The sequence below is a fragment of the Hemitrygon akajei genome, chromosome 26, assembly GCF_048418815.1.
Source record: "Hemitrygon akajei chromosome 26, sHemAka1.3, whole genome shotgun sequence".
In the NCBI taxonomy this organism is placed as follows: Eukaryota; Metazoa; Chordata; class Chondrichthyes; order Myliobatiformes; family Dasyatidae; genus Hemitrygon; species Hemitrygon akajei.
Genome location: NC_133149.1, coordinates 14832438 through 14852654, shown reverse-complemented (window position 1 = coordinate 14852654; position 20217 = coordinate 14832438). Strand labels below are relative to the sequence as shown.

At 45.2% G+C, this 20217-nt stretch overlaps 1 protein-coding gene across 6 annotated transcripts in view; it reads right to left on the bottom strand.

Annotated features, from left to right (window-relative positions):
- Positions 1–13687: 13687 nt before the first annotated feature.
- The window catches only part of nfrkb (nuclear factor related to kappaB binding protein), a 124469-nt gene continuing 117939 nt past the window's right edge, over positions 13688–20217 (bottom strand). For all 6 annotated transcript variants that reach the window (XM_073029606.1, XM_073029608.1, XM_073029609.1 and 3 more), the window contains 2 exons: positions 16353–16488; positions 13688–15294 (listed from right to left, as the gene is read on the bottom strand). In XM_073029606.1, coding sequence (XP_072885707.1) covers positions 15175–15294; positions 16353–16488 — 256 coding nt within the window. In that variant the 3' untranslated portion in view covers positions 13688–15174. The remainder of the gene's footprint in view (positions 15295–16352; positions 16489–20217) is intronic.

Genomic DNA, 20217 nt, shown 5'->3' with positions numbered 1-20217 from the left:
CAAATTTTAATTGCGAAGGAAGGGAAAAGGGCAGAGAGAACAAAAGAGCGAACATGAAAGGGTGGAGCCCAGGGCAGACTGAATGATCTGTGGTACTGATACTGGGAGGAGCAAAGTGAAACGTTAACCTCCGGAAGAGGAAAAAAATATAGATTGCTGGAATGTGGAGTACAGAGTGATGCTGGAGGGAAATGGACCGTTGACATTGCAAGTCAAAACCTTTCATCTGGTCTGGAAGAAAGAGTTTGAAGTTCAAAGTGTATTTATTATCAAAGTAAGTATACTGTATACCACCCTGAGATTCACCTCCTAACAGGCAGCCGCGAAACAACAAAACCATATAGAACCCATTAAAAAGAAACCGTTGAACATCTGATGTGGGGACAAAGTAATTGCAAAGAATAAAAGTAACATTCAGAACAGTAGTTCATGAAAGTGAACTCACAGCCACGAAGCCAGTCATCACTGCAGCCAATTCAGCCCGTTAGTTGCAGGCCACAGCCTCAGTTCAGTGCAGGGACAAGTAAGCCTCACCGAGCAGTGAGCTGAACACAGTCCCGTCCCTCTATTCCGGCCCTCACACCCTGGCCTTTCCAATCTGGCCTGGCGCTTAAACCAGCCAATCAGTCTGTTCCTCGCTCTCAGGCCCGGGTGCTGCTGCCTCGACTCTGCCGCCTTGAATCGCCTCCAAGTCAGCTCCAGCAGTCAAACATTGGCTCTCAGCCTTGCCACCTCAATTCACGCCACAACCGTCCCACACCTCCTAGATTTCAGTTCACACTGCAAAAGTGCCAGGTCATACAGGCGGTTCAAAAGCTCAGCTCTGAAAGGGAAGTTACAGGTTACTGATTGCAGCGATAATTTTTGAGAAAAAGTGTGATTAATAAAGTAGTTAGTAGTTTTATTTGCTGACAGCAAGTTGTCACAGTGTCTCACCAGTGCCATCTTAAACCAGAAGAGGGAAAGAGGGGAGATATACAGTATAAAAGGGTGGAGGAAGAGTTGCAGCTTATGGGTGTATCCAGGTGAGGGGGAAGGGTTGATAGGCAGGCAATGTAAGAAGCTGGGAGGTGATAGGCTGAACTGACAAAGGTCTGAAGAAGACAGAATCCAACAGGAGAGAACGGTGGACCATGGAATGAAGGCAAGGAGGTGAGGAGGGGGGCAGAGGGAGGAGTGTGTGGGTGATGAGAAGATGGAGAGTGCAGGGAAGGGGAAAGGGCAGGAGTGATGGGGCTAGTGTGATAATTTCCCTCCTTAGATGCTGCCTGACCTGCCGAGTACCTCCAGCATTTTGTGTGTTGCTCCAGATTTCCAGCATCTGCAGTCTACGTGGAGTACAGAACTGGCACTGCTCAATGTCTGAGATAAACTACAGCCGCTGGGAACCTCAAGTAAAAACAGAAAGTTCTGGAAACCATCAGCGGGTCAGGCTGGATCTATGGAAACAGGAATGAAGTTAATGTTTCAGATCAAAGATGAAAGGTCAATAATCTGAAATGTTAAATCTGCCTCTGTCTTCCCAAATTCCACTTGAATTTGTTCTCATTGTAGAACAAATTCATCTATAACAGGAGCTGTTGCTCAGGTTCACACTGATTTCTCTTTGGACATGGTGCAGGAGCATTGAGTGAAAAAAAAGTGGGACGGAAGATTTCAGTAAGAGAAGGCTGGAGGCTCATGGGCTGAAGAAAGCTGCTCAGCAAAACAGTCACCGGGTTTCCAGAGTAGAGCAGGTCACTAATGAGAAGAACAGTCATCCGGTCAGACTTTCCTCTTCATTAAAGGGGATGGCTAGTGTCATCAGTGTAGAGTTAAGTTTTAAAAAAAGGAAATTTGGAAATCAGATGGATACAATGCATTATTGGTAGGGAAAATCAAGGGATTTTGGTAACTACATGAAAAGAAAGATGATGATAAAGGAAGAGTCACGTCTCTGAGTATGAAAGGACTGTTGACGAGTGAATGTAGAGGCACACCAGTAGCTCTAAGTGAATACCTGGTGCCTGCTGTCACATTGAATAGTGCCTTCAGTTTTAAAAATCTCATTTGTTTCCAAATCACCTTCTGTAAATCTGCAGCCCCATCACGTGCAGTCGCCTCGTGTTGTATCTGTGCCCTGTCAGTTCTGGCCTCCTACTGTTGCACGAGGTTTCACCAGCAGATGAGCTGACACAGGGGTAACATTGGGCAGGGTTACAGATGAGAAAATTCATTATTTTAGTGATAAGACAACAAGAACATAAAATATAGGAGCAGAATTGGACCACTCGTTCTATTGAGTCTGCTTTGCCAATTCATCACGGCTGGTCCATTTGCCCTCTCAACACCGTTCTCTTGCCTTCACCCCATAACCATTCACACAATGATTCAACAAGAACCTAACAACCTCTGCCTTAAATATACCCAATAACCTGGCCTCCACGACCACCTGTGGCAATGAATTCCACAGATTCACCACTCTCTGGCTAAAGAAATTCCTCCTCATCTCTGTTCTAAATGGATGTCTCTCTATTCGGAGGCTGTGCCTTCTGGTCTCAGACTCCCCCACCATAGGAAACATCCCCTCCACATCCACTCTCTCCCTTTCAGCATTTGACAGGTTTCAATGAGATTCCCCCCCTCCTCCCACCACCCCACCATTCTTCTAAACTCCTGTGAGTACAGGTCCAGAGCCATCAAAGGCTCTTCATATGATAAACCTTTCATTCCTGGAATGATTCTCGTGAACCTTCTTTGAACCATCTCCAATGTCAGCATATCCTTTCTTAAATAAGGGGCCCAAAACTGTTCACAATACTCCAAGTGTGGTCCTGTTCAATGTCTTACAAAGCCTCAGCATTACATCCTTGCTTTAACATTCTAGTCCTCTCAAAATAAATGTGAACATTGCATTTGCTTTCCTCACCACTGACTCAACCTGAAAATGAACCTTTAGGGAGTCCTGCACAAGGTCTCCCAAGTCAAGTCCCTTTGCACCTCAGATTTTTGAATTTTCTGCCTGTCTAGAACATAGTCTACGTTTCTACCAAAATGCATGACCATACATTTCCCAACATGGAATGGTTAATTCTGTTCATCTGTTAATTCTTTGCCTATTTTCCCAATCTGTTCAAGTCCTCCTGTAGCCTCCCTGCTTCCTCAACACTACCTGCCCCTCCACCTATCTTTGTATCAAAGCCATCAAGTTTGTCTCCAAATCATTGACATAAAATGTGAAAAGAATCAGTCCCAAACAGACCCTTGTGGAACACCACTCGTGACCGGCAGCCAACCAGAAAAGGCTCCCTTTATTCCCACTCTTTGCCTCCTGCCAATCAGCCACTGCTTTATCCGTGCTAGAATCTTTTCTGCAATTCCATGGGCTCAGAACTTGTTAAGCAGCCTCAAGTGTGGCACCTTGTCAAAGCTCTCTCAAAATTCAAGTACACAACATCCAATGATTCTCCTTTGTCTATCCTGCTTGTTATTTCTTCAAAAGCATTCCAACGATTTATTGGGCAAGATTTCCTCCTTAAGGAAACCAAGCTGACTTTGTCCTATTTTATCATGTGCCTCCAAGTACCCCAAAGCTTCATCCTTAACAACCGACTCCAACATCTTCCCAACCACTGAGGTCAGGCTAACTAGCCTATGATTTCCTTCCTTTTGCCTCACTCCCTTCTTGAACAGTGTAGTTATGTTTGCAGTTTTCCAGTCTTCCAGAACCATTTCAGAATTTAGTAATTTTTGAAAGATTACTACTAATGCCTCCACAATTATTTGGCCACTCATTCAGGATCCCGGGGTGTACACCATCTGGTCCAGGTGACTCATCTATCTTCAGACCATTCAGTTTCCCAAGACCATTCTCCCTTGTAATAGCAACTTCACTCACTTCCTGCTTGAACTTCCATAATACTGCTGGTGTCATCCACAGTGAAGATGGATGCAAAATAATTAGTTAGTTAGCCCGCCATTTCCTCATCCCTCATTACTACCTCTCTAGCGTCATTTTCCAGCGGTCCAATATGCACCCTCACCTCTCTTTTTACACTTCATATATCTGAAAAAAACTTTCATATCCCTTTTGGTATTATTGGCTAGCTTACCATTGTATTCCATCTTTTCCTTCTCAATGATTTTTTAGTTGCCTTCTGTTGGTTTATATAAGTGTCCTAATCCTCTAACCTCCCACTAATATTTGCTCTGTTATATGCCCTCCCTTCGTCTTTTGCCTTGGTTGTGTCATCCTGCCTTTAGAGTACTTCTTCCTTCTTTGGGATATATTGTGCTTTCCAATTGCTCCAAAAAACTACAGCCATTGCTGTTCTGCTGTCATCTCTACTTGTATGCCCTTCCAATCAACTTTGGCCAGCTCTTCTCTCATGCCTCTGTAATCCCCTTTACTCCAGTGTAATATTTTAGCTTCTCCCTCTCAAGCAGCAGGGTGAATTCTATCACATTATAATCACTTTCCTTTACCATAACCAAACCCGGATCATTACACAACACTCAATCCAGAATTGCGGATCCCCTGGTGGGATCAACCATGGGCTGCTTTAAAAGTCATCTTGTAGGCATTCTATAAATTCTCTCTCTCCACGACCGACATGCATTTTCTATCTCCCATTTTAATTTATATCCCACATCCTGGCTACTATTCAGAGACCTGTATATAACTCTTATCAGGGTCTTCTTACCCTTACAGTTTCTTAACTCTACCCACAAGGATTCTTTTTTTTCTGATCCTATGTTACCTCTTTCTAAGGATTTGATTTCAGTTTTTACCAACAGAACTATCCCACCTGCTCTGCCTACCTGCCTGTCCATTTGGTACAAAGTGTATCCTTGGATGTTAAGCTCCTAACTATGATCTTCTTTCAGCCCCAACTCAGTGATGCCACCGACATCATACCTGCCAATCTCTAACTGTGCTACAAGATCGTCCACCTCACTCCATATACTGTGTGCATTCAAGTATAACATCTTCAGTCCTGTATTCATCACTCTTTCTGACTTTGTCCCAATGTTACACTGCAACTCGTCCCACTGACTGCAATTTCACCCTATCATAGAACATAGAATACAGCACAGTACAGGCCCTTTGGCCCACAATGTTGTGCCGACCCTTAAACCCTGCCTCCCATATAACCCCCCACCTTAAATTCCTCCATATATCTGTCTAGTAGTCTCTTAAACTTCACTAGTGTATCTGCCTCCACCATTGACTCAGGCAGTGCATTCCACACACCAACCACTCTCTGAGTGAAAAACCTTCCTCTAATATCCCTATTGAACTTTCCACCTCTTACCTTAAAGCCCTGTCCTCTTGTATTGAGCAATGGTGCCCTGGGGAAGAGGCGCTGGCTCTGTCTATTCCTCTTAATATCTTGTACACCTCTATCATGTCTCCTCCCATCCTCCTTCTCTCCAAAGAGTAAAGCCCTAGCTCCCTTAATCTCTGATCATAATCCATACTCTCTAAACCAGGCAGCATCCTGGTAAATCTCCTCTGTACCCTTTCCAATGCTTCCACATCCTTCCTATAGTGAGGCGACCAGAACTGGACTCTTAAACTCTGTCCCTCGACTTATGAAAGCTAACACTCCATAAGCTTTCTTAACTACCCTGTCTACCTGTGAGGCAACTTTCAGGGATCTGAGGACATGCACCCCCAGATCCCTCTGCTCCTCCACACTACCAAGTATCCTGCCATTTACTTTGTACTCTGTCTTAGAGTTTGTCCTTCCAAAGTGTACCACCTCACACTTCTCCGGGTTGAACTCCATCTGCCACTTCTTAGCCCACTTCTGCATCCTATCAATGTCTCTCTGCAATCTTCGACAATCCTCTACACTATCTACAACACCACCAACCTTTGTGTCGTCTGCAAACTTGCCAACCCAAACTTCTACCCCCACATCCAGGTCGTTAATAAAAAAGTAGAGGTCCCAGAACAGATCCTTGTGGGACACCACTAGGTGTCTTGTCATCTGCCTGTCCTTCCTGACAGTCTCACTACACACTGCCTCTGCTTGTTTACCAACTGCTGCATCTTCAGCCCTCTCACTCTGGTTCCCATCCCCATGCCAGTTTAGTTCAAACCCACCCCAAAAGCTCGAGCAAACCTGCCCACAGGGATATTGGTTCAGGTGTAACTTGTCCCCTTTGTACAGTTTGTACCTTCCCCAGAAGAGATCTCAATGATCTAGAAATCTGAAATCCTGCCCCCAGCAACAATTCCTCAGCCATGCATTAATCTGCCAAATCATCCTATTTTTACCCTGACTGGTGCGTGGCACAGGCAGCAATCCAGGAGTGAGTAGAGTGAATTGGGGGAGTAGGAACAGAACTGGCCGATCCAACACAGACCAGAACTGTTGAATTGAGTGTGAATTCCCAAGAGCTGTAACATGCCCAGTCTAATGATGAGATGCTGTTCTTCGGGCCTAACTGGACTGTGCTGGAAAATTATAGGATATCATTGTGGAAGCTCAATGGAGAATTAAGGAAACAGTCATTGTAGGCAGATGGAGTTTCTCTCCTTTATTGTCACAATCTGTGGTTTGTCCAGTGTAAAGAGACAACAATGTGAGAACTAGGTTCAATGCATTAACTAGTATGAGTGTAAATGAAACACTATTTCAGGAGGATTTGGGTGGGGAGGGTAGACATAAAAGGACAAATGTTGCACCTCTCGAGGTTTCACAAGAAATGGTATTGAGAAGGGAACAGGGTGTTGGGAAGACAATGCCAGGGAGTTGCAGAGGAAGCATTCCCTTTGGAATTCTGAAGGGTGAGGGAGTGAATGGAAAGATGTATCACTGGCTACATGTTTTTTCTTAAAGACAGTAGCCAGTGCACAGGTATGGGAATCATCAGTGGCAACTGAAGGCAGGCAGAGCACCACCAAATGCGATGAGTTCTTTCTCCTTGTGTGGGAGTTTTTCTTCTTTCTTAAACCATAAAAGAGAGATAGGGTCTAGTGGAGCAACCATCGTCAGAGTGGGGTCTAGAATCAGAGTGGGAACTTACAGGCGTTGACTCAAGAGGCTTCGATGAGAAGAAGCTGAGGCCAAAGAAACAGGTAAGAAGGGTAAGTTTTCCCTTTCGTTATTGACGATTTGGCCTTGGCTGCCCATTGCACAGTACAGGCAGGAGGGCAGGTGTGGTGTGGAATGCCCCTCCTGTAGGAGGTGGGAATTCATGGAACCTGATGGTCTCCCTGATGACTACACCTGCGGGAAGTGCAGCCAACTCCAGCTCCTGAAAGATTGCATTAAGGAGCTGGAACTAGAATTGAATGAACTTGGGATCATCCGGGAGGCAGAGCAATTGATAGACAAGACTTTTGAGCAGGTGGTTACACTCAGAGTGCAGAATTCAGGGAGTTGATGGGTGAACACCCAGAGGGGTAAAGGGAGAAGCAAGTCAGTACAGGCCATTCCCCTCAGCAACAGGAATACCCTCTAGGATACTGCTGAGATGGATGACCTATCTGGGTAAGGCAGCAGCAGCCAGACCAATAGCACTGTGGTCGGCTCTGAGCCTCAGGAGGGTGGGGTGAAGTCAGGCAGAGGGGACAGATAGGAGATTTTGTGGCAGCAGAAGAGATGCTGCCAGGATAGTGTGTTGTCTCCTGGGTGCTGGGGTCCAGGAGGTCTCTGAGTGGTTGCAGAATATTCTTGAAGGGGAGGGTGAGCAGCTAGAGGTCGTGGTACGCGTTGGTGCCAATGACATAGGCAGGAGAGGGGTAGAGGACCTGCGCAGTAAGTTTAGGGAGTTAGGAGTTAGGAGCAGGGTCTGCAAGGTGGTAATCTCCAGATTACTCCGGGTGCCACAAGTTAGGGAAGGTAAGAACAGGAAGATAGCGCAGACGAATGAGTGGCTGAGGAGAGGGTGCAGGAGGAAGGGTTACAAGTTTTTGGATCATTGGGACCTTTTCTGGTGAAGTGGTGACCTGTACAAGTGGGACGGGTTGCGCCTGAACTGGAGGGGAACCAATATCCTGGGAGGGAGGCTTGCTAATGCTGTTGGGGAGGGTTTAAACTAGATTTGCAGGTGGGTGGGAACCAAAGTGAAGAGGCAGAGGCTGGGGCAGTTGGTGCACAAGTAGAGACAACTTGTAGGGAGTTTATGAGGAAAGATAGGCAGATGGTAGAGCAAAGATGCGCTCAGCCAGATGATTTGAGATGTGTCTATTTTAATGCAAGGAGTATCATAGACAAGGTGGATGAACTTATAGTATAGATCAATACATGGAACTATGACGTTGTGGCCATTACAGATGCTTGGATGTCTCGGGCAGGAATGGCTGCTGAGTGTGTTGGGCTTTAGATGTTTCAAAAAGAACAGAGAGGGAGGCAAGAGAGGTGGGGAAGTGGCATTGCTAATCAGGGATAGTATCACAGCTACAGAAAAAGAGGAAGTCATGGAGGGATTGTCCACTGAGTCAGTGTGGGTAGCAGTCAGAAACAGAAGGGGGCAATAACTCCACTGGGTGTTTTTATAGACAACTCCCCCCCCCCAATAGTAACAGAGACATCGAGGAGCAGATAGGGAGGCAGATTCTGAAACAGTGCAATGATAGGGTTGATGTGATGGGAGATTTTAACTTTCCTAATACTGACTGGCAACTCCTTAGCGCAAGGGGTTTAGATGGGGTGGAGTTTGTTAGGTGTGTTCGGGAAGGTTTTTTGACACAATATGTAGATAAGCCAACTCGAGGAGAGGCGGCACTTGATCTGGTATTGGGAAATGAACCTAGTCAGGTGTCAGATCTCTTGATGGTAGAGCATTTTGGAGGTAATGATCACAACTCTATCTCTTTTACCATAGTGCTGGAGAGGGATAGGAGCAGACAATTTGGGAAAACATTTAGTTGGGGTAGGGGGAAATATGATGCTATTAAGTAGAAATTTGGGGGCATAAATTGGGAGCAGATGTTCTCAGGGAAATGCATGGCAGAAATGTGGCAAATGTTCAGGGAACATTTGCATGGCGATCTGCATAGGTATGCTCCATTGAGGCAGGGAAAGGATGGTAGGGTAAAAGAACCATGGTGTACAAAGGATGTAGAAAATCTAGTTTAGAAGAAAAAAGCTTATGAAAGGTTCAAGAAACTAGCTACTGTTAGAGCTCTCGAAAATTACAAGGTTAAGGGAGCTTAAGAATGAAATTAGGACAGCTGGAATGGGCTATGAGAAGGCCTTGACGATGAGGATTAAGGAAAACCCAAAGGCATTCTATAAGAATGTGAAGACCAAGAGGATGAGCTGTGTGAGAACAGGACCAACCAGGTGCGATAGTGGAAACGTGCATGGAGTCGGAGGTACTTAATGAGTACTTTGCTTCAGTCTTCACTATGGAAAAGGATCTTGGAGATTGTAAGGATGACTTACAGCGGACAGAAACACTTGAGCACATAGACATTAAGAAAGAGGATGTGCTGGAGCTTTTGAAAAGTATTAAGTTAGATATTTTGCTGTGTTCAGATGAGATATACCCCAGGTTACTGTGGGAAGTGAGAGAAGAGATTGTTGAGATGAGATTCTGGCGATGATCTTTCATCATCAATAGGGATTGGAGAAGTACCGGAGGTTTGGTGGGTTGCAAATGTTGTTCCCTTGTTCAAGAAAGGGAGTAGAGATAACCCAATAAATTATAAGCCAATGAGTCTTACTTCAGTGGTTGGAGAAGATCCTGAGAGGCAGGATTTATGAGCATTTGGAGAGATATAATCTGACTAGGGATAGTCAGCATGGCTTTGTCAAGGGCAGGTCATGCATTACAAGCCTGATTGAATTCTTCGAGGATGTAATAAAACATATTGATGAAGGTAGAGCAGTGGATGTAGTGTATATGGTTTCAGTAAGGCATTTGATAAGGTTCCCCATGCAAGTCTCCAAAAGAGGCATGGGATCCAAGGAGACCTTGCTTTGTGGGTCCAGAATTGGCTTGCCCACAGAAGGCAAAGAGTGGTTGTAGATGGTTCATATTCTGCATGGAGGTTGATAACCAGTGGTGTTCTGCAGGGATCTGTTCTGGGACCACCCCCCCCCCCCCAACCTCTTGGTGATTTGTATAAATGACCTAGATGAAGAAGTAGAAGGATGGGTTAGTAACTTTGCTGATGTCTCAAAAGTTGGGGGTGTTGTGAATAGTCTGGATGGTAGTCAGAGGTTACAGCAGGACATCGATAGGATGCAGAACTGGGCTGAGAAGTGGCAGATGGAGTTCAACTCAGATAAGTGTGAAATGGTTCATTTTGGTAGGTCAAATTTGATGGCAGAACATAGCATTAATGGTAAAACTCTTGGCAATGTGGAGAATCAGAGAGATTTTGGGGTCTGTGTTCATAGGAAACTCAAAGTTTCTGCGCAGGTTGACAGTGTTGGTAAGGAGCATTATGTGTTGGCCTTCAACAACCATGGGATTGAGTTCAAGAGCCGCGAGGTAACGTTACAGCTATACAAGACCTTAGTCAGACCCCACCTGGAGTACTGTGCTCAGTTCTGGTCACCTTACTACAGGAAGGATGTGGATACTATAGAGAGAGTGCAAGGATGTTGCCTGGATTGGAGAGCGTGCCTTACGAGAATAGGTTGAGTGAACTCAGCCTTTTCTCCTTGGAATGACGGAGGATGAGAGGTGACCTGATAGAGGTGTATAAGATGATGAAAGGCATTGATCATGTGGATAGTCAGAGGCTTTTTCCCAGGGCTAAAATGGCTAACACATGGAGGCATAGTTTTAAGATGCACAAGGGGATGTCAAGGGTAAGTTTTTCACACAGAGAGTGGTGGGTGCATGGAATGCACTGCCAGTGATGGATACAATAGGGTTTTTTAAGAGACTCATAGATAGGTATATGGAGCTTAGAAAAATAGAGTAGGTTACTGTACATGGTTGGCACAACATTGTGGGCCGAAGAGCCTGTAATATGCTGTAGATTTCTATGTTCAAATGATGGTATTTTGTTAAATGCGGTGGAAAGTACAGTGAATTATCATTATCAGTGGAGACTGGTGGGATAGAAGGTGTGTAGGGGAACCCCACCCTTGTTCTGGTCAGTGATAGAGTCTTATAGCATGAAAACAGGCCATTCAGCTCATCAAGTCTATTCTGACAATTGAGCACCCATCTACACGAATCCTATCTTCCAGAACTTGGTCTGCAGCCTGCTACGCCTCCTCAAACCAAGTGCTCATCTAGTCATTTCTTAAATGTTGTGGAAGTCTGTCTCCTGACTTCCAAACACTGGCAAAGTGGGCAGAGTGACTGCCTCACAGTCCCACAGACCCCAGGTCGATACTGCTGTATGTGGAGGTTGCAAGTTGTCCCTGTGACTGTGTGGGCTTCCCGCTGATGCCCAGATTAGTAGTTTAGTTGGCTTCTGTAAATTGCCCCGAGTGCAGAGATGAGGGTACACTGCAGGGGAAGTTGGTGAGAATTGGGATTAAGCTAGGATTGATGTAAACGGGTGCTTTATGGCTGGTGTGGGGGGGTCAATAAAACCATTTCTGTTTTGTATCATTTTATGACATCCACTCACAGTATGTTTGTGGTCCCACTCATCTTGGACTGAAAAAGATTTTTTAAAAAAAAAATACCTACTAAACTTGCAGATTTTACCTTAACCTACAGTACATCTTCCTGTTTTATATACCTATGTTTTGGTGAAGGATTGCTATCTGCCCCCATTTACACCCCTCATAATTATGATACCTCAACCTGGTCCCTATACTCAAAGAAAACTGTTTACCATTGAAATATGAAAATGAAATTAACATCTCCACCTCGCTGACATCTACGGTGATGAAATGCTTTGAGAGGCTGGTCATGGCTCGAATCAACACCTGTCTCAGGAAGGGCCTGAACCCACCGGAATTGCCTATCGCCTGCAGCAGACAGGATCTTAATGGCTCTCCACGTGGCCTTGAATCACCTGGACAATGCAAATACCTATGTCAGGATGCTGTTTATTGACTCTAGCTCAGTATTTAGCACCATCATCCCAACAGTCCTGATCACAAAGCTACAGAACCTGGGCCTCTATACCTCCCCCTGCAACTGGATTCTCAACTTCCTCACCAGGAGATCACAAACTGTGTGGATTGGAAATAACACCTCCACCTCACTGACAATTAACACTGGCACACCACAGGGGTGTGTGCTTAGCCCACTGCTCTACTCTCTATACACCCGTGACTGTGTGGCTAGGCATAGCTCAAATACCATCTATAAATTTGCTGATGATACAACCATTGTTGGTAGAATCTTAGATGGTGACGAGAGGGCGTACATGAGCGAGATATACCAGCTAGTCGAGTGGTGTCGCAGCAACAACTTTGCACTCAGTGTCAGTAAGATGAAAGAGCTGATTGTGGACGTCAGGAAGGGTAAGATGAGGGAACACATACCAATCCTCATAGAGCGATCAGAAATGAAGAGAGTGAGCAATTTCAGGTTCCTGGGTGTCAGTATCTCTGAGGATCTAACCTGGTCCTAACTTATTGATGCAGTTATAAAGGCAAGACAGCAGCTTTATTTCATTAGGCGTTTGAAGAGATTTGGTATGTCAACTAAAACACTCAAACTTCTACGAATGTACCACGTAGAGTATTCTGACTGGCTGCATCACCATCTAGTATGGGAGGGGGGAATGCTACTGCAAAGATCGAAGAAATTTGCAGAAACTTGTAAAAACTTGCAGAACACACAAATTCAAGAAGGGGAAAGGTAAGAAATGAGGTGATAGGGAAGGGGGTTGGGTGGAAGAAAATCTGGATGGATAAGAAGAGAGAAAGGAGCACAGAGACCATGTTGCAATAGTCATGGCATTGGGTGCTGTTCTTGTTTGGAGAAGGCCAGAGCCCCCAGCTGCTAGCCATCTTAACTCCCCTCCCATTTCCACACCAATCTGTCTGCCTGCGGCCTCCCCCACTGCTAAATACAAACTAGAAGAGCAGCAGCTGATATTCTGCCTGGGTTGTCTGCAGCCCAATGACAGTACCATTCAATTTTTCAGCTTCAGGTAGCCCACACAACCCTCTCTCTCTCTCTCATTTGCCCAGATTTTCTCCACCTCCTTCTTTCCATCCTGCCCCCAGCCCTCATCACTGTTTCTTCTCCCTCCCCCACTGGTCCATTTGCCCCTCATTTCTCCAGTATCCCCTCCTTTACTGATCCGATTCCGCAATCTCAGCCCTTTGTTTTGTCCACATCACCTCCCAATCTATCAAAATCTCCACTCTCCCCTCCCCAGCTCCATCCTCTGCAGTTTCCCACTCCTCACTGGGCTCCCGTCACCTGCCCACCCCCCACACCTCTTTATACTGGCTATACCCCTTTGACACTCTCAGTCCTGATTCAGGGCTTCGACATGAGACATCAACTAGCACTCTGTCTCCATAGATGCTGCCTGACCCACCGAGTTCTTCAGGCAGTTTGTGATTTACAGGAAAGGCTAGGCTCATTGACAGGCTGGGCGAGGGGTGGGGACGTGATGAGCAGGGCAGTAATGGGCAGCGGTGAGCGTCAGTGGAGGGTACAGCGAGAGCCACTCCAGTCTGTATTCTTAAACATGACTAAGAACACCAGTATCTGATCTCGTCAAACTAAAATATCGTCTGGGTGCCCTTTGCATGTGGTATGAGTTGTAAACTTGGTACTCCTCACAAAAAAACACCATGTAACAATGATCTAGAAAGTACTATTCCATTAATTTTATTAATAAAGCTGAGGATAATTAATAACTAATTTTTAGAATCTCACATTGTGTCTTTGATAAAATATACCATCTTGTAAATCTTGACACCCAAGGATATTCACACAATGCTTCTCTTCATTGCTCAGAATTAATTTTTGACATGATTTTATCTGTTTAAGTGTTGATTATAATCACATGATCATTATATTTTAATGTGTGTATCCGTCTTGCACGGGCTGCACACGTGGCAACTCTTCTGACGTCATTTTTTAATGACTTAAAGAAAAGGCTTCTCACATTATTTGGATTGTATGGACGTGGCTTAAAGAGTGATCTGATTGAAATAAAGTTAAAATGGAGAGGACATACATTAAGTTACAGTATTTCCCTTGACTCTGTCTAGAATTGAGAAATCAGAATCTCTGGATAATGATGAGAATTTAGGATATAGAGAAATTGCTTCACTCAGAGCACTGAAAATGTGTGGAGGACAACACATCTTCGGATACCAAGGGAATTCAGAGACATGGGAATATGTTGGGAAGGTAGAGTTTAGATAAGCCAGGGCCTTACTGAAGCAGAGCATCCTGGCAGAGGCAAAAGTCCACTCCTGCTCCTGTTCCTCGTCACTCACTGCCAGCAAACTGAAATCTCCTGTGACGGCAGGGATACCCAAATTGTAGAAGTCAATTTATACTGGATGTCACCAAATTGTTGTGCAGTGAACACTACTGTGTATCCAGCACACTAAGTAGCACTATATACACACGAAGTTATAAACTGCATTTAAAACAATACTGCATAGACAGTAACTTAAATGCAGTGTAATAAAGAGCACATCTACTGCAGCATAAAAATATTGTAGACAGCACAAGACACTTATTAGAGAACTATGAAATAAGTCCTTTACACACAGCACCTTAAACACCTATATATTCAGCATCATAAGTACACTCCACCACTGTAAAGCAACACAAACATGATTTGATACACAGCATTATACACAGAGAACCTCAGATATTCCACAGAAGGACCCATCATATGGAACCACCTCATCATGATTGTTTAATACAGTTTGTCTTCAAAACAGCAGAGATTCGCCATTAAGCAGGAGGAACCCTTGGCCAGGGACATAAAGACTTATTACAGGCCCAACAGAGTGGTGTGCCGGGCAGAGACAGGTACCTTCTGGTTTCTGTAATGAGGCATCGATCTCTTGACCCACTGGCCAGTAAGCCAGTGAGGATTCAAACTACAACATGCTCATTACTGAGACGCTTTATTGGATATACTGTATAGGTATGTCTCATGATATATTTTCAGGGATTGAAGCAGAACACAATTTGTGTCCACACGATAGGACAGAAGGGGTACGGCTCCCATCACTCAGCACTGAGCCATGATATGTGAGATGATGAGCCTACAGTGGAAGGTAAAAATAATAAATACAATGACACGGTCTATGTCTAAGACAGTATTCACTAGTCCTGTGGCTGTTTCACTGACGGTGCAGTGGTTACGACCACTGTAGAGATGGGCTTGCCGGAGCTGATCGACGTTCCTTGGTGAAGCTGTTGAGATGGAAGGTGTTGGATCCTGACCTGTGTGGGAGAAGTGAGGTAGCCAGAATATTAAAAGTCACATTGCAGAGTAGGATGCTACTTCAGTGTCTGAGAACACAGCATGGATTTTTCTAATTTTTGTAACTCTGGCTTAAATAAGGCCAATCTCCAGCACCTACGGGACTGGGAACATCAGTCTGGGCTGATGCTACTCTTTGAGAGACAAGTTCCAAATATCCCTTCCTCTTCTTTGCCAGGTGAGACAAACTCCGTGGCCACAATCCCACTGCTCCTATTAGCCACTCCCACAAATGCACCAAGGGCCTGTAGATTCAGGCACCATCCTGTCCCTCTCATCACCACTGCCCCTCCTCACCTGTTTGCCATCGACTTTAAACACAGAGCAGTTTAACTAGCCAGAAGGCCAGGGCCAAAGGGTGCGCCTGGCTGATCACACGGATAATTGACAGGTTATTGGCCAAACGCTAGCAAATGGGAAAAGCATGGATGGGGCATCTTGGTTGGCATGGACCAGTTGGGCCAAAGAGCCTGTATACTCTACGACTTCCATGAATCTGGTGGTAAGGGGATGATGATCGGGATGGGCGTGCTCACTTCAGGCCAGTGAACGAGTGAATGTTGGGTGGGGGGGGGGGTGCAAGGGTTGAGGAGTGAAACCTCCAAGCATGTTGCAAAAGGATTCCCACCGTTGCCTGGTACCAGGATCACACAGCAACCTGCACCTCCCTTTCTGCTTGCCAGCAGTTCTGCTACATTTTACATTCCCGTTCTATCGCCCACACTCTATTGTCTTCCCCTCACTGGCATGCACCCCGACAACTTGCCTATTTCAAGCTTTTTGCCTCCCTCTCCCGCACTGCCCACTCTCCCCACACCGTTCTCTTCTATTCCACCTCTCCCTCAGTGTCTCCCATTGTCCACACTCCCCCATCCTTTCTCCATCTTCTTCCCTCTTCCACATCCTTATCATCACCCCCAGCCTCGCTCTCCCTCTATCCCACTTTCTCAACTCCCACTCTCATGCCGTCCCTCCAAAATCCCTCCATCCCACCTCCTCCTGCCCCTTGCCTCCTTACCTGGGTGGCCTGTCCCTGTTGTTGGAGCTGCTGCAATTGCTGGGCTGTAACGAAGCTGACAGGTTTGCTCCCAGCGATCAGTTTCGTCCCCGCAGGCATGGTCGTGAGTATAATATTTCTTCCAAGTCCACTGATACTGGAAATAGATTAAATCCCTTCATGAACCATTGTGTGCCTGTGACTTTGATTAAAAACAAACTGCTCATTAATCCTCTGTGTCCTGACTGGGTCATAATAACAAGTACTGGAGTTAGCTCACTCCCTCTCTGTTGGCTGTGTGAGTAGTCAGTGCTGGCCAGCCCCTGCCTGACCTCACACCCATCCCTTGCAGCTGCACTCCCAGCCATCAGCCCCCATGCTCTGCTCTCCCTCCCTCGGCTGGGGCTGCACCTTCTGTAACTGTCAGATTTTAGAGCAACTGACACTGTGGCAACTTTGGTTGGCACTCGGTCACGTACATCCTGGTCTCTTCACTTCTCCCTGTCTCTACAACTGAAAAGATGAACATATTAATTTTTGAATTCTGTTGAAGGGTCCATCAGCTAAAGCACTGACTGCTTCGCTCCAAGCACTATCTGATCTGCTCGGTGCTTCCAGTACTTTGTTTCAGATTTCCAGCAACTGCAGTTTTTCGCTCCATTTATTTAGCAGCATCTGGGACGTAGAATATTCCCCTTCATTCCCCAGAAATAAGGAGGCCAAATGAAATCTGTTGGTATTTACCACTCACACCTATTCTCTTACTTAGCCTAGGCCAGAACTGACTTGCATTTTATTGCGTATCTGCCTCAACAACATAACTCTTGATATTCTTATCTAACAAAAGTATATCAGTCGTAGTTATCATGGGCGACGTACCAGAAGGCACAAGTGCTTCAGGACTCTCACCACCAGGTTCAAAAACAATTATTACCCCTCAACCATCACGCTCTTGAACAAAAGGAGAGAAACTACATTCATTTCTGGACTCATTTATATTATTATGTCATGTTCATTATTTAATACTATTTATTTATATCTGCATTTGCACAGTTTTAGTTAACAGTTCTTGATGTTTACAGTTACTGATCTATAGATTTGCTAAGTATGCTCACAGAAAAAGAATCGCAGGGTTGTATGTGGTGACATGCATGTACTCTAACAATGAATTTTACTTTAAACTTAAAAGAATTGAGTGTGGCTAATGACATGTGTTTATTTAAGAAGGGCTGCAGCAGGTCCAAGCCAGGGAACTATGAGCTGGTGAACCTAACATCAGTGGTGGAAAGGTTACTGGAGATCCTAAGAGATGGGATCTACCTACATTTGGAAAGATAATGACTGATACAAGATAGTCAGCCTGGCTTTGTGTGAGGGAAGCATTGCCACACTAATTTGATTTGAGTTTTTTTTTGAAGAGGTGATTGATTAAGAGGATTGACAAGGGTGGGGTGGTAGATGTTACTTCACGGACTTTAGCAAGTCCTTTGACAAGGTCCCGCATGCTAGGCTGGCCCAGGACAGAATACATGGAATCCAAAGTGAGATAACCAATCAGCTACAAAATTAACTGGTGGAAAGAGGCACCCAGCAAAGGGAAGGTTGTTTTTCAAAGGCCTGTGATCAGTGGAGTGTTGCAGGGATCACTGTTGTTTGTCAAATGTATTAATGATTAGATGGCAAGGGTTCCTTGGTGTTACCATCACCAATAGCCTGTCCTGGTCCAACCACATTGATATCACAGCCGTAAAAGCCGACCAACACCTCTACTTCTTCAGAAGGCTCAAGAAATTTGGTACCTCCCAGTCGACGCTTACCCATAGTTATTGATGCACCATATAAAGCATTTGCTCTAGATGCATAATGGCTTCGTACGGCAACTGCTCTGCACGTAACTGCAGAGTTGTGGGCACAGCTCAGCACATCACAGAAACTAGCTTCCCCTCCCATGAACTCTGACTACACTTCTCATTGCCTTGGTAAAACAGTCAATATAATCAAAGATTCCTCCCCACCCTGGATATTCTCACTTCACCCCTCACTCATCAAGCAGAAGATACAAAAGCCTGAAAGTATGTACCACCAGGCTCAAGGACAGCTTCTGTCCTGCTGTTTTCAGAATCTTGAACAGACCTATAATAAGATGGATTCTCGGCCTCTCAATCTACCTCATTATTATTTACCTGCACTGCACCATTTTGGTAGCTTTTACACTTTATTCTGAATTATTATTGCTTTACCTTGTTCCACGTTAATACACTGTGTAATGATTTGATCTGTATAAACAGAATGCAAGACAAGCTCTTCATTGTATATGCACGTGATAACAACTCAGACAAGTGTAAAGTTAAACTAAGCGAGGAGATGCACAGTGAATGGCAGGGTCCTAGAGAGTGCTGTTGCTTAGGGGTACAAATGCATAGTTCTCTGAAAGTGGCAACAGTTAGACAGGGTGGTAAAGAAGGCATATGGCATGCATGCCTTCATCAGTCCATCCACTAATGTTGCATCACAGTTGTATAAAAAAATTGGTTAGATTGCATGAGGAGCATTGTGTGCAGTTTCAGTCAATATGCCATACTTAGAAGGATGTTAGTATGCTAGAGAAGGTGCAGAAACGATTACAAGGATGTTGCCTAGACTAGAGTGCTTGTTAGGAAAGATCAGATAAGCTGAAGCCATTTATGTAGGAGCATAGGAGGCAGAGGGGTGCCCTTTTACAAATATGTAAGATTATGAGAAGCGCAGATGTCTCTTTCCCAGGATAGTACATCTTAGAAGCAGAGGGCAAACATTTAAGGTGAGAGAGTAAAGATTTAGAGTTTTCCGATTGGCAAGATTTTCACACAGAGGGTGGTGGGTGTTTGGAGTAAGCTACCAAAGGAGGCGATAGAGACAGGTACAATTACAGTGCCTAGAATATATTTAGACAGATACATGGATGGGAAAGGTTTAACAGGATATGGGAAAATGGATTGGCTTGGTTGGAATGAATCGCTGAGCCAAAGGGCCCTTTTCTTTATTGTATAACTCAATGAACCTAATCTAGAAACGTTCAGCCTGGATTTTAGGGGACAATGTTCCTGGATGGGAACTATGGGAAGGAGTGCTTTCTGCTACCATATCCCAAAAGTCCACATCAAATGTTATCCTCCGTTGTTTCAGATACCATTCTCTACCTAACCTACCACTCCTTCAATACCCTTAAATTCCTCATTAATGGAACCACAAGTCTCGCCTCTAATTTTACCTGTTCGCTCAGATTTACCAGACCGTGTAGGCCAGTAATGGTCCCAGATCTTCCTACTGTGTAGAATTTATTGTCACAGCAGCTTCCCCTGCCTGAGCTGAATGAGATCCAAGAATACGTACACAACGCTGGAAGAACTCAGCAGGTCAGGCAGCATCCGTGAGAAAAGAGTAGCCAACGTTTCGGGCCGAGACCCTTCATCAGGAGTGGGGGGGAAGAGAGGGCCGAAGCCCAGTAATAGAGATAGGGGAGGGGGTAGGGTCTAGAGGCGCCAGGTGGAAAACCAATCAGAGGAAAGATAAAGGGGGAGGGGATAAGCGTGAAAGAACCGTAGAGATAAAGAAGCAGAAAGTTGAACTCTACAGTTCTTTCATGCTTATCCCCTCCCCCTCCCCCTTTATCCTTCCTCTGATTGGTTCTCCACCTGGCACCTCTAGACCCTACCCCCTCCCCTATCTCTATTACTGGGCTTCGGCCCTCTCTTCCCCCCCCACTACTGATGAAGGGTCTCGGCCCGAAACGTTGGCTACTCTTTTCTCACGGATGCTGCCTGGCCTGCTGAGTTCTTCCAGCGTTGTGTACGTATTCTTTGATCCACAGCATCTGCAGTTGTATTTTTGTGAATGAGATCCAACT